Consider the following 14,966-nt stretch of genomic DNA (forward strand, 5'->3'; position numbering starts at 1 on the left):
TTCCTGAAAAAAAAATGCAGTTGGAGATATGTTGGTCTTACCGTCTAGATTTCCTCCATGAATGCCTAGCTCTCAGCTGGGTTTCTTATTTAGCCTGTTGTTTGATTCTCCCTCTGAAGTGGAATCATGCTTGGGTTCAGAGTTCTGTCAGGATGAGAGAGGGCTCCCCTCTTCCCTTGTTTTTCAAAGGTATTGAAGTTTTATTACTTAAATTATGAAGATTGTGGTTCAATCTGGTGGATACTAGTGTATCGGGAGCTAGAGTTACCAGGGAGTCTGTCGAGATGTAGGTTACTAGTATGAATTTTAGTGGTATGACTGGATTTTGTGTCCCTGTTAGTCCTGTGACAGCAAGGGCTGTGTTCTGGAATAAGGGCTTTGGAAATGTAGAGATATGAAGTCTGTGGTGGCTCAGGAGAAGACTGCACTTGTCTAGCCTTTGAAGGGCAACAGCAGCCTCCTGGAAGCTACAGACTGATGTCTTTGGCTGATTTTTTCCAAGAGCCGGAGATGTTTGTTGCATGCAGTAGTCCATCAAGACCGTAGTTCACACATTATATGACCAGCATGAGGACTGCAGCTCATTGGATGGTTTTTAAGGTTTTTGGTTTTATTTTTTTTATTATTTAGTTAATTTGACTGGAATTTGTCTCCTTGTCCAGTACAGAACGTTTCAGGGGGACTGTGTTGGTTTCACAGACCACCTGCTGGAAACCCAGGATGTTGCTGGGGCTCAGTCCTGCCTCTGAAAGATCCAGGACCAGCAGCCTGCAGTTGCCAAAAAAGGGGGCTGCCCTTGGTGTCCCTAGGTAGACCCTTAGCCCTGCCAGCAAATGAACAAATGCTCTTGAAATTCTCCTTGAAAATACAACAGTGCACCAATGGATATGATATTCATGGATATCAAGACCATTCTAATTTTCATGGACAATCTTATCTCTCCTTCCACAATAATCAAACCCTGCTTACAGCTAGGCAGCTTTTTGGTACCCTTTACTAATGTTCAGAGGACTTGAGTAGATGGAGGCCTTCAAGTGCTGTCTCCCAAAACCATTTCTTTGAATTTCTTTGCTTGATAAATTTGATCTTTTTTGTTTTGGAAAGTGTCTGATGAGAATTGTGCAAAGTGTTCCAGACAGGGTGTCTCTGGGGCTGTGTACAGTCAGTGTTCCTGCTGGAAATGCCTCCAGAATAAATTTATTGACAGTTTGTATGCCCAAAAGGTGTGGCTGACATTTATGTGTCAAATAGAAACATTTATGAGTCACAAATGAGTCTTGAGCCACCTATCAGCTTTGCATGAGGGTCTTATTGAATATCACCAAACCAGGTTATGGACTTTTGTTTGGGAAGGTAGCTGTGCAGTAACGAGGGAGGAGGGGTTCACATTTTTGATCTGTGGCACTTCTAAAAATAATTTCTTTCTGAAACTGAGAAAAATGCAGACTGAAAAGTCAAGTTAACTGAATGAGGACTAAGCTTGATTGCAAGTGTGAAGATATGTCCTTACATCTGATATTTCCACTTGATTTCTTTTTAATTGCTGATAAAAAGTAATACATAAGAATCAAAACACGTTTTCTTTTAGTGCTCCTAGAAATACAACATTCCTTCCTGGATTTTCTTTCCCTACTAATAGTGATGTTATTGGGTTTATGGTTTTTCTTTTTGTTGAAACATTTGAATATTGAGAACTTATTTTCTCATTTAATTTTGCAGAAAATATGGAAATAAGAGTTAATGTTCTGAATTAATAAAACAGGTAGAAACCTGCAGCTCTTGCAGCTGTATTCCATTCTGCTCAACAGGTATAATATGTGTTTTTAAAAGGGTGAGGCATTCATTAGGGCAGTGAATGTTTGGTGTATTCGTGTCAGCCTGGCAGCTCCCTCCCTCTTGTCAGATCTTTGTTCTGTTCTCTCTGTCACCCTTAATCCCCTGGACTGCCTACTAAATGGCAACTTCCTCCATTAATCCACCTGCTCTGCAGCTCCCTCAGATTTTTCTGAAAGGCTTAAGGCAAAATCCAGTATCATATTCAACTACTCCCACTGCTGATTCAGTTTCTCCACTTTTAATAGTTACCCACATCAGAAACATGTGATTTCTCTTTGAGGTATTTATTTATTCCCCAGGATTGACAGTTCTCTGTTTTGATCATGAGCTCTCCAAATCTTTACCTGCATGACAGCTCCATCAGACAAAGGGGTGACACTCTCTAGGACATCCTCCATGAAATTGTGCAGTTGGTTCTCATTTCCTTCTGCCCTTTTCTTTTCCTTTCCACTAGGTTGACTTTAAATCCTCATTCCTTTCTTTTGCTTTCTTTTCTGCACCAGCACATCCTGTTCACAAAAGCCAGCATTTATCAGGGGTTGGGCTAGGCTGACACCACCCATGGTCCTTTTTGCCTCCAGTGCCAGGCTGCTCCTCATGGGTGCCTGCAGTAGGAAGTTGTCACTCCCTAGGTCCTGCAGTCCTGCCCCTTCCAAACCAGGCTGCAGCACGGGGTGAAATGGAGGGGCTGCACACCCCCTCCTTCATTGCCAGTGAGCAGCCTTACCTTGCCTTTCCCAGCCTTGTGCTAGGGCTGACTCACCTGCTGCCTGTTGTGTTGACTTGAACAGTCTGGCAGGGAGAAGGTTTGATCTTGGGCATCCTGGAAGAGAGAGACAGTTGCCCTGTGCTGTGGAAGAGCAGTCAGAACACAGCTGGGAAATGTTTCACTCCTCTGGAGAACTGACCCACAGGAGCTGATTCAGCAGCTTCTTTTCTGTCTGTTACTCCTTTTCTGTAAAGGATGTCAGCAAGGGTGTCCTTTACAGGAAAGGATTCATCTTTACCCTGTGCTGTTTCTTGCCCCTCCAGAAGCTGGAACGCAGTAACACCAGTGGTGTCTGCTGAGCTGTGTTAGTTGTCTGTCTGGTTACCTGTTAGTCTAGTTCATGGATTGAGGAGAGAGAAAAATCACCTGCTTGAATAATGTCTGAGGCCTCTGTCTTCTCCTGTGTCATGAACCCTCTGTGTGTTTCATCTGGTTCTGTTTCTGGTGGGGGGAGCCCGTTACGGGGAAGTTTTCTGTGGAAATTGCCTCAGTGGTCCTTTTCATTTCAATGACACATTCAACAACTGTTACAAGCAGCAAGCTCAAAGGTCCTATACTTTTTCCCCACCTCACCCCCAGAAATCAGGCACTTGTTACATTTTGTCACATTTTTACCTTGTAACTCGTTCTTAGCTACTTAGGTGGCTGCCAAGCTCGCAGGTTCATAGACCTCACAACCAGTTAACGGCGATGCAGTAAATGCAGCAACCTGTGTGCAAACTAGGAGTGCCATGTGTTTCCTTATAGAAAGACTTTGTGCATCAAAATGCTTACAGTCTTCTTCATTTTATTATAAACACTTTTAATTAAAAAGCCCTTGTAATTAAATTCCATTTTCTGCTTTGAGACCTTTTTTTCATCTCCTTCAATAAGAGAGATGTTTAATTTTTAATTTCTGTGTAGTCCCAATACCACTGCTGTAGAGCAGAACCATCTGACAGCGTATCTTAGTCTTTGGGAATAATTCAGTAGTTGTCTTCAAGTGCAGTTGGTGATGTTACACATTTGATGAATCTTGTGAGAAAAAGTACTTCAGGGAAATAGACCTTTCAGTGTGCATTATAGAATTGCAGTCAGCTTTCTGTGCTTTTTTTTGGTATTACCTCTGCAATAATTGTGCTCTACTTTTTCATTTCAGTATCTACTAGAAATGAAAAGCCTAATTCTGCCCCCTGAACATATTCTGAAGAGAGGGGACAGTGAAGCAATAGCATATGCTTTCTTTCATCTTCAACACTGGAAAAGAGTAGAGGGGGCATTGAACCTCTTACACTGTACATGGGAAGGCAGTAAGTAATCTTCTTTCTTACAAAGGAACTAATAAAATATTTTTATTGAATTTCATGAAAAAGTAATAGTTTTTGTCAAGTATAATATGTGAGAATTTTGGACACTTGTTACATCCTCACCAGCATTGAACTATTTGAAATTTGAACTGAAAACATTAACTTCATTTAATGAGTAAAAGGGGTTTAAAGTCTTGTGTTTGCTGTTTAATACTGAACAAAATTTCCTAACTTCTTTGAGACATATTTTCCTGCTCATGGATAAGGAGACAATAATTTAACTTATTTCATTCCAGAGGTTTGTTTGTCATTATTGGAATGAATAGTTTCAAACTGAGAGTATATTCAGATTGGACATAAACAAAAAATAGTTTGCAATAAGAGTGGTGAGGCACTGGAACAGGTTGCCCAGAGAAGCTGTGAATGTGCCATTCCTCTAAGTGTTCAAGACTGGGTTGGATGGGGCTTCAGGCAACTTGGTCTAGTGAAAGGTGTCCCTGTTCATGGCAGTGGAGTTGGAACTAGATTATCTTTAAAGGTCTCTTCCAACCCACACCATTTTGTGATTCTATGAATGCTTTGATATTTGGGAATTGTGAGTGTGCCTTATAGAAAGGTATATATATTAATGTGAAATATAAAGCAATGCTGTATTTTTATGACTTTTTTTAAACTGGTAAACTGGAGTGAATTCAGTGAAGGATTGCTCGGATGCATAGGGGACTGGATTATGTGATATAGGACAAAATGCTGAGGAAGCTGGTTTTGTTCAACTTGGAGAAGTCTTATGGCAGGTGAAGAGATGATCCAGTTGCTGTCTTCCACTAACCAGCAGAGAGATGATATGGATGAGTGAGTCACAGGCTTCACAGAACAGGCCAGCGTAAAGACAGGAAGCAATATGCACAAGTTCAAACCAGATAAATTTAATCCAGACCTTAGAATCATATTCTCAGAGTGAGAGGGGTCTGTGAGATCTCCTGCCCCAGACATACTCAGAACCCAGCTTGACATAGTTCTGAGCAATCCAATGTAACTTGGAAATGACCCTGCTTTGAGTGGGAGGTTGGAGTATATGACTTCCAAAGGTCATATACTAACCTTCTAATATATCTTATCCTGTCTTTGAGATGTGTTTTTATCAGGTTTCTGAAAATTTAAAAGTACAAATTATAATCGTTGGCCTTTTTTTTGATTTAGTGTATTCTAGTTCCCCATTTCTGCTCTGCTTTATTCTGTTCTTTTTCATCCTCTGTATGTTATTACACCAACTTGTTTGTATGGGTGTGTTTCACCATTTTTTGTCCTCATTGAGCTTTGATAGAAAAGATTTTTGTTACCATGATAATTCCTATAGAAATGCACTTAATACCTCCAATGTGAAAGTGACTTACTATCTCAGATACAGTATGAAATGACCTTAACTTGCTTAATTTGCACTGTAGGCTCCCTGAGGGTGCACTGGTTTTTTATTTTCAGGTATATAGAACACCTTGCTCAGTAACCCATACCAGTGCTGCCTGGGGTCTGCTTTGCTGCATTGTTCTCTGTCAGATCTGCTCTTCTCCCATTATTTCTCCCAGTCTCTTATTTTCTCTGTTACAGGTTCATTCCCAATGGCTTTTTTTAAAGTGATTTGCTTTTAAGCAGTGTTCCTTCTCTTCTGGATTGTTGCAGAAGTCCTTTAGCTCAGGGTTCATTATTCCATCAGTAAAAGCAGTGTTTTGCAGGGAATCCTGAGCAGATCTTCTTTTGCTCTGTCAGGCTGGGGAGCCCCTAAAGGCTTTGTACCAGCACCAGTTTTGGCACAGGAGTCTGGCTGCCCTGCAGTCCTCCTGCCACTCAGGAAACAAGTCATCTGTGCCTGAAGGCAACATAGGGAATTTTCATCTAGCTACACTCCCCTTCTTATTATCTTCACATTCAGCAATCTGAACATGTAATTCATTAGCTAATAGCTGTATAATAGCCTGTAAATATGTAAATTAATATCATTGCATAATTTCTGCAGAAAAATCCATTATTCGTTTTGTGCACGAGTCCTCAAAATTTTTGTTCAAATTTTATTCACACATGTGAAGACAACCAGGGGTTTTAATGGTTTCACAGTGTCTAGTCCAATAATGTTTGGTTCATATCTTGGCATCTTTGCATAACTAAGTGAAAACCAGTGGAGACATGGCAGAGAAGTTAAATGTAATTATACTGGCTTTAACCAACAGTCTACATATAATCCATGGTCAGTTGTCCTTGCTTTCTTTCTGTGTGTTTGTAGGTATTTAATTCATAGTACAACTACAAAAGCCAAAGTGCCACCACTGTGTTTGGGCCAGGTTCTATGTACAGGAGGTCTGTAGTTTCAAGTGTAACCAAGTTTCTAGTGTCTGGGGTGATGGTTTGTCACTATTGGTTTCTAAATTTGTGTCAAAATTCCTACTGTTTGCATGAGAAAAAGAAACCTAGGGGTTCCCATATGCTCCAGTAGCTCTTGCAGCTGCTGTACATGGTGAGTGGCAAACTTGCTCTGTGCTACCTGAGTCAATTAATGTAAAATAAGGTCAGATAATACCATAGGAGTGAGGCAGAGAAGTACCTACACAGACACAAACTGATCCAGATGAACCAGAGCACTTCCCTCCATGGCTGATAGCATTGCTAATTAAAGCTGTTTTGTTGTAAATATCCCATACTGGTCTCATGTCAAGCACGAGTGCATAAATTGAGTAACATCTATTCAGACATTTTTCACTTGTTTTGTAAAAGCAACATATCAACCTCACGTTTTATTTTTACTAAAATCTTGATACTACTGTGGCTCAGGGTAAAGCAGAAGAGACTTGATTGTCTGTTTCAATGTTAAGCCAAATTGGAAGGAAAACTTGTGTCAGGGATTTTGAAGAAATGAGCATTGAACACGTTCCACATATGTTTTTTTACAGACACTCAAGTTTGTTGTGTGTTAAGATCATACACTGCTTGGATATTGTATTTGTACTTTTTGGGTTGCTATGGAGAGGGGTGGTTAATGTGGGAAGAGCATTACAGCCCAGGTTGGTTTACAATCTTTTAGGATCTCTGCCTTCTTTACTATTGCTTTAAATGCAGCAATCAAGAAAAAATATGATAATATAGTTTCACAAAAAAACACAGCTAAAATAATTTCAAATGCAGTGTGCACAGCTGAAAATATTGGGGGACTGTGTATTTAAACAAATCCTTAAGTTGCCTTGTGAGCCAGAGATAATGGAGTGTTACTGTGTGGCAGTGGGCTGTACCTAACAGCCTCAGTGTACAGTGCTGCTAGGACATCTGTGGGGGAAATACTGCTTCAGTGACTGATGTTCATAGGAGTAGTGAGAATAACATGTTGATGATATTTTAACAGTGAAAATAATATACAGGAAAATGGAAAAGGATGCCTTGATGCAAAGCTATATTTCAGTCAAGTATTCTGATGTTTCCATAAACCACACTCAGATGACCTATGACATCAGCACTGTCAAGATTTAGTAATCCATTTCCCTCCCTCTCTGTTATTATTTTCAATTTTAAAAATTCATAAGATTAAGTATTATTTAATCCATGACCTGAAGATTTATATTGGAAACCTGACTTGATCTGCTGCATTTAGAAAGAATGCATGAGAGGAAACTGGATTTAATAATTTACTATTAATCTTCGATTGCCAAATAGAAAATGAAAACATGACTATGTTGGAAAACTGGTCCTCAGAGCTCATGTCATCAGTGTTACCTGGCTTGCTGGAGTGTGATGGAAAAAGAGTAGTGTATTTTTTCCATGAAAAACCTATTATTCTTGGTGCACAGGGACTGTGAGTATTGGTCTGCATTTACAGGCTTGGCTGTTCATTTTTGTAGGCTATACCTGTTATATCAGATACACTTCTTTCCCCTGAAATTTAAAAATACTGCAGCCTAAAAGCCTAAGACAAAATGTGTAAATTTGGCTATGGAATTGGAAGCATAATGGGCTTTGATTATGCAAACATTTTTGTATATCCTTGTAATGTGGTCTCACCTGACATTCATGAACATTGTCTCAAGAATAAAAATAAACATAGGAGTTTTTCTGTTTAAAAGCACAATGTGGATTTCTATTTTGGCATTTCATTAATCAATTTATATGCTGTTTGCAACTATTAAGTGTTTTGTCTATGTTTGTTTTTCAGAATTACAAGTATTCTTAAGTATGACTGCCACACTCACAGCAACTTATGCACTGTGTTTTCTTTTCAGCTTTCAGAATGATCCCCTATCCTCTGGAAAAAGGACATCTTTTCTACCCTTACCCTATTTGTACAGAAACTGCAGATAGAGAACTACTACCATGTATGTTCAACGTTTTTCTTCTTCTTATGATTGACACCTAAGAATTGTTTACCTGAGTCTTGCAGTACCGGTCTCCTTTGAAGCCTTTTAAATTGAGCACACTGGATTAGAATAACCAGATTGATAGTGAGCCTCTGGAGCTCCTGTGATGGTTCAAGAGGCACGTCCTCAGCATGGTTCAGAACAATTAGCTGTATTTATTATTTTTGATAGCTTACAGACAGGGAGAGAGATTAACAAAGAGATCCAAATCACTTAGATCTTGCTGTTCTCTCTTGCCAAGACACTGACCTTTCATCTGGGTTAACATCCCCTCAAACCAAAAGCACAATGTCACAGCCTTGTTAATCCTTGGTAGACACATGAGCTACTTGAATTCCGAGACAGGATCCAACTTGCTTGAGGACAGCTGGATCATTCCTGCAGCCAGTACTCATGACAGACTGTGCTTACATTTTCCAAAAATCAGTTTAAATAGCAGGAAAGGGTTTTCTTCATGTTATGGCGTGTGCACTGTTAGGAAGAGCTTGATGTGAAGTCATCTCAGTCACTTTGATGTGCGTTTATAGCGTGTGCTAGGAAGGTGCCAGCAGTGTTCCCAGATACAGATATAAAGAGAGATCCAGCCCCCAAGAAGCATTACAGTCCAAGCTAATGAGACTCATTGCAGTGCATGCAGTGAAGCACAAGAATGCAGAGGGAGAGCCAAAGCAGCCAATCTTGCAGTTACACTTCATTCCCACATGTTCTCTCTGTGGGACTTTGTGTGAGCACGAGTGGAACACACACAAGTTTGCAGGGTCAGGGCAGAGGAGGGAAATAAAAGTTGATCCAAGGAAGAAGATTCTTCTCTCACCTTCTTAAATAAAGAAAAAATTGTTCTGGAACAAGTAAAATGAAGCCTGCTTCTGCTGGGAAGGCTACTTTTGAGGGCATTTGCATCCTTTATAGCCTTTCATTCAGAATCTTTCTGGTTTGGGCTGAAAAAGGTGTTACCTCTTTTTGTAAGCCTACATGAGTAAACATTAGGTGAGAATAATACAGCGAAAATCCACTCACTGCAAGTCTCTCCTTCACAGCACATTCCTGCTGATATTACGCAGAAATCCTTGGCAACTGGCAGTATCTCCCCACCCCATTATAATCATCCTAATTATAACAACACCTCTCAGAGTGCTCTGCTTGCTGTACTCAGAGGGATGCTGAGCTGGGGAGGGTGGAGTGTCAGGAGATTTAGGAATGACAAAGTCATGCAGAATAGCTCAGCATTCTCTTTTTAGATGCACAGCTAATTGTTCTTGTCAAATGTTACAAGCTAACAGTGGGACTCTTTAACAGCATATGCAGGCAGTGTGTTCTGCTCTGGCAGCTATGGGAAATGCCTTTCACTGCAAAATCCCCTGGGTTAGAGGAGGGAAGGGTTTAGAATGCCTGACAGACACAGGTGGGTTAGAGGCGTTTTGCATACCTGTCCACACCCTTTAATTGTGCATGGTTTGTGGGAGAGACAGCTGGAATTATGTCAGAACACAACAATCTCATAGGCTCTCCAAATTAAAAATATCAATTACAAAACTTTTGCCCTGACTGGATAACAGAGTGGGACAGCAGGGTTGAGCCTGTGTGAAAAGGCAGTGCAAGAAAAGTGCAAGAGGTCCTTGACTTACAAAGTCCATGCTCTGGTATTTCTGATCTCTACATTTATTTTAAATCAAAGAGAAGTTGTAATCTATCCCTACTTTTTTTTACTGATCAAACTAGCAGACTCAAGAGTCACACATATTTTTAGTTTTTAATGTTCTAATTTAAATTCTTATGAATTCCTGCTTTTGGTTTTGAGAACTACTCCACTCTAGATGAGTGCAGTCATGAATGTTGCTGGATTTGCCCTGTGTTTATGTCATCTGCAAGTACAAAGAGATGAGAGCTGATCACTGAAGCAAAGAAAGTTGGCAAAATGGAAGAGTAATATTTCATATATATGAATAGCTATAGGATTTGAGTATATGGGAAGCCTTGAGATTGGTCCTGTATGAGAAAAAAATGTTTCAAAGTTTGCATTTATCTTGAGTGTAGCTCTAAGCTACAGACTGAAGGTGAGAATCCACCTGACCTTTTGCCTGGAGGAATTTTCACCTTGAATCTGAGCTGCCATAAAAGTTCAAGGGATATATCCCTCTGGTAAAATATTCATTATCCTTTTCTAACCCTTGCAGTCATCTCAGTGCTGTTTTTTCCAAAGTCCAGTGAAGGGTTTTTTATACCAGAGTCAAGGAAATTTCTGTATTCCTATCAGTATATATTAACAAACATCTTAAAAATTCACTGTTCATTTAATTTCCAGGTTTTAAAATACATGCCAATACATCCTGCTGTTAGGATAATTCTTCTTGCTCTGCAGATAAAACCCTCAGAATTTACAGTTACAAAGGCTGTAGTTTTACAGCCTGCTTTAACTGGTCTGCAGCAATGCTTCCATATGGTTGGGCCCACTGCTGCTCCCAGGCACATGTTTCTGCACTCTCTGTGTATCAGCATTAGCAAACATGCAGCCATGGGGTTATTTATAATGTACATTTAAAAAAAATTTAAATGCTTTATTTCTAAGTCTCTTTTCTGGAGTTAGCTGTTGCAGAGCTGCATTATAGTTATTGCTGACACAAGGAAGACAAAAGTGATGTGTACATAGCACCAGAGTAAACCAGAAATAGTATCTTTAGAGAAAATTATTTGGTAGACACAACTGACACAAAAATTATGTCCCTAGATGTATCAGACCTTCCATCATCTTCTTCCTTCAAAAGCATCTTTGTGTGTCTCACGTTGTTCAAACCATGTAAGAACATTGGTTAGGTTTTGCTGGGTGTTGTGTTTTGTTTTTTTAAAAATGTATAATGCCTTCCCCTTCTCATATCTTTTTCTACAGCATTTCATGAGGTTTCAGTTTATCCCAAGAAAGAGCTTCCCTTCTTCATCCTCTTCACTGCTGGACTCTGTTCTTTCACAGCCATGCTCGCCCTCCTGACACATCAGTTCCCAGAGCTCATGGGGGTCTTTGCAAAAGCTGTGAGTATTCTCTGCTGCTGCTCCCTTCTGTAAATAAAGACACCAGTGCAGGAAAAGCTGAGCTAAATACTGCCAGGTGTTAAATATCTGCCCACTCAGAAGCATCAGTCCATATCTGAGCAGGGGACATGTGCACAGCTGTCCAGGTTGCTAAGCAGTAAGACCTGCCTGTTTGTCTTCTCTGGTTGATATGGCTCTGTTGTTAGGTTTGATGTCTTGTGATTTTGCCAAAAAAAAAAAGGGCTTGATGGGAGAAGTGATTATCTGTATTTTCATATATCATCCATTAAAATAAACTAATAACAGTTACTCTCAGTTATAAGAATCCTTCTATTTTGTGTAGAGTCGTAATGGCTGATGTGATTTCCTATGCAATAGAAGCTCTCAGTATGAGCAGAAATAGAGCCTACTGTTAACCAGGACAAATTTCTGTGTTTTTTCCCTGAACTGCCAAGGAGGAAGTAGTCTCAATATTTCCCCCATAACTTTCCTGAACTATGTCCAGAGAAGCCTCTCCTAATTCTGCATTTTTAATCCACCAAGGATTAATAAATTTTGGAGAATGAGGGGGAAAAGCCATGAATTATTCGAAACCAAACTTTTTTTCTTTGCAAAAACAAGAATATCACTGTTCCAGCATGCTAGGAGATGAAAAATTCACTAACAGAAAAGCTCTAGGATAGTAAAAAATTCCTTCTCCAGTAAATACTCAGTATCTTCCATTGTAATACATTTTCTCAAATATATTTTCCTCTGTTTTAGGTCTCGTGTTTCCGAATTGGCCTCCTGCCTTTGTTTTTAATGTCTTTGGTACTTTTGATTCGGGGGTATAGGGAGTGGGGTGGAGGAGGCCAGGCTGAAAGGTTTTGGCAAATTCCAGATTGTCAGTACTCTTTGAAACCCTTTTGCAAAGGGGAAGAGGCTCCCTTTGCAGGTGAGATGGGTCTTCTGTTAACCCAGTCCTGTGAGTGGGGACTGGTACAGCAACAGTTCATGCCAGATTTTTTTTTCATTAGCTCTAGAAGACACAAAATAAGATCAATTGTAGCAGAAGAATCTTCTTTCAGCAAGAAGTGCTGAAATGTATCTGAAATATTATTACCCCTTCTGGTTTCTTGAGTGTGTACGTAGGTGTTAGGTAGACAGCAAGTGTTTAACTTGGGCATATGAACATAAACTTCCCTGAAAGGCTTTTCTTGGATTCAGTGGTTGGGTTTTTTCTGTTTCTTAGTTACCGAAGTTACTGAAATGTATGACCCTTGTTTGGCTCTTTCAATCAAATCTTCAGTTTTCTGATACTTTCACAGTTATAGATCCCAAATCTGTCCCTGTTAGCCTTGTTCCTGTGTTTATCAGACTTGTATCCTGAACAAAGACTAAATGCTGGCAGCATAGTGAGATTTTGTACTTTGTTCTTCTGCCACGGAAGTTAACATGTATTTCTCAAATATATTAATAATTAATTAAAATTAATATGTATTTCAACATGTATTTCAGGAGTTCTTTGAATACCTGAGTTCTGTGACATGTAGCTGCCAGTGGTTTTTTCCTGTGATAAAATATCCTCCATCTTGATTTTTATCATTTGCCTATCTGAATACTAATATATTGAAGACTCTTTGAATGATGTGTTCTGTACTGGAGAGAAGATGTTAAGATAAATTTTAGTCACTGATGCAGAGTATGTTAGGATTACAGTTAGTGATGCCTCAGGGTATAGAGCAGATCTGCAGATAACCCTAAACCATCTTAAACTTGAATCTCAAGACATGATGTTTGTCTCTGTGAGGTGGTCTGGCATACCCCTGCTATGAAAAAGCCTCTCCTTCTCTCCATTAGGTTTTGGGTTGAGCTTTTAGTGGCTTCAGTATGAGCTTCAATCTAGAATGTGAGATGTGTGGAAACTTTTGTAGTTCATCACTTTGATCTTTGTAAAGATGAGGCTCTTGCTTTCTTTACAGCAAAGACCATAAATCTCTGTATGTGCAAGGTTCAAGAATTTGAAAGTCTTTATGTGTGAATTATGTAATTTTTATCATGCTGGAGGATTTTACAGAGGAACACAGTAAGAATGTCTTATCTTATTGGACAGCTTTCTCTTGAGGTGTATTGTCTCCTGGATTTTGATCTGAATGTGTATCTGATTCCTTTGCAGTTTCTCAGCACCCTCTTCGCCCCTTTAAATTTTGTGATGGAAAAAGTGGAAAGTATCCTGCCCTCCAGCCTGTGGCACCAGCTGACAAGGATCTGAGGGAGCATGCCCGACTGACTGCTATGACATCTGTGCCAACCTTCTGTTGACAACAAGAAAGCATGATAAAAAAGGGAAGCAGTTATAAGACTTAAAAACTCTTCATGGATTGTCTGTTCTCATATAAAAACTGTTTTGTTGTACAAAATACATTGATGTTAGGTTCTATTATATTTTGCCTTCAGAAAAGAAAAAAATAAACTTTTGTGTATTGTAGCATTGCTGTCTTTTGACTTTTTCAGAACACAGATCTTAGGTTTTGTTTTTTAAACCTGTGGTATCTGTTTGGCCATAGCTAGGGCATAGCTGCACATTCAGGTAATGAACATGCCGATAATGTTACAATTAAACAACTTTGTTGCTGCCTTTTGTTATGGAGCTCAGTTAGGGTGGGGCCCTCACTTCTGCATCTAGGAGAGGCTTCTAGCCAGTTAAAGCTCCTGCTTAAAGCAGCTTTAGGCTCTTCAGGCAGTTTGGATGGCACACTGGGCTTCTGAGTCCCTTCTCTGCACAGAGGCCACCGTACCCTCTTTTGAATTTTCAAGGAGCCCACGTACTTGACAGATTTTCTTCACACCCCGGTGTTTCAGGTACCTTCTGAAAGCTCATTAGCAAAGTGGGTGTTAGTTCATGCACAATTAATGGAGAGGCTGGTGTTTCACTGTTAGTGCTCACCTCAGGAAACCTTATCCTTGTGCTGTGAACTGTTTAGACTAAGTATTCATTTATGACTTAGCCACTGTTGATGGAAACTTCTGAGACTAGCTCTAAAATGAAGATTTTGATCTGGAAGTTGAAGGAAGTAGTCCTCTCTGTCAAGAATTTGAAGTGCATCCTTACAGATGCCTCAAGGATTTTTTTTCCAGCTCCCCTCCAGATAAGGAAGCATAACACTAATGCAGGGGATCAAAAATGCCACTTTGCCATTTCAACTTCACTGTTACTCTTAAAATGTGATCACTAGCAGATAAGTTTGTTTATCAATAAGGAAATGTGTGAGCAGAGACAAAACTCTCAGTATTAGAACAGGATAAAAGGAAGGTGTTTCTTAACAATGGAAGATGCATTACATTATTTCACTTGATCACAGACACATTAGTCTAGTAGAAGACAGATGTTTGTTCAAGTGAGCAGAAGTACCATGCAAACACTGCTGTGCTACAAGATTAAAAAAAGGTAACTTCAGCCAGGAGAAATCAGCTGTAAGAGTGAGACCTGGGCAAGCCCCAAGGTCTGGAGGAGCAGAGAGCCCCACAGACAAATGTTAGACCTGGTGTGGCTGTTGGGGGTTTCCATACAGGTTTATCTTCTCTGGCTATTACTCCTGCAAAACGATTCACTGTAATGTTGAAATTAGTCTGGGTTGCAGTTAATGTAGGATGTGGCATCAGATTAGAGGTAATGGATTG

General features: G+C 39.8%; 1 protein-coding gene across 3 annotated transcripts in view; it reads left to right on the forward strand.

The window, feature by feature from the left end:
- ST7 (suppression of tumorigenicity 7) overlaps positions 1-13,776 on the forward strand; it is a 136,408-nt gene extending 122,632 nt beyond the window's left edge. For all 3 annotated transcript variants that reach the window (XM_005481966.4, XM_005481967.4, XM_074539940.1), the window contains exons 12-15: positions 3,744-3,894; positions 8,148-8,240; positions 11,167-11,306; positions 13,462-13,776. In XM_005481966.4, the coding sequence (XP_005482023.1) occupies positions 3,744-3,894; positions 8,148-8,240; positions 11,167-11,306; positions 13,462-13,557 (480 nt within the window). In that variant the 3' untranslated portion in view covers positions 13,558-13,776. The remainder of the gene's footprint in view (positions 1-3,743; positions 3,895-8,147; positions 8,241-11,166; positions 11,307-13,461) is intronic.
- Positions 13,777-14,966: the final 1,190 nt, after the last annotated feature.

This window comes from Zonotrichia albicollis, chromosome 4, assembly GCF_047830755.1.
Source record: "Zonotrichia albicollis isolate bZonAlb1 chromosome 4, bZonAlb1.hap1, whole genome shotgun sequence".
Lineage (NCBI taxonomy): Eukaryota > Metazoa > Chordata > Aves > Passeriformes > Passerellidae > Zonotrichia > Zonotrichia albicollis.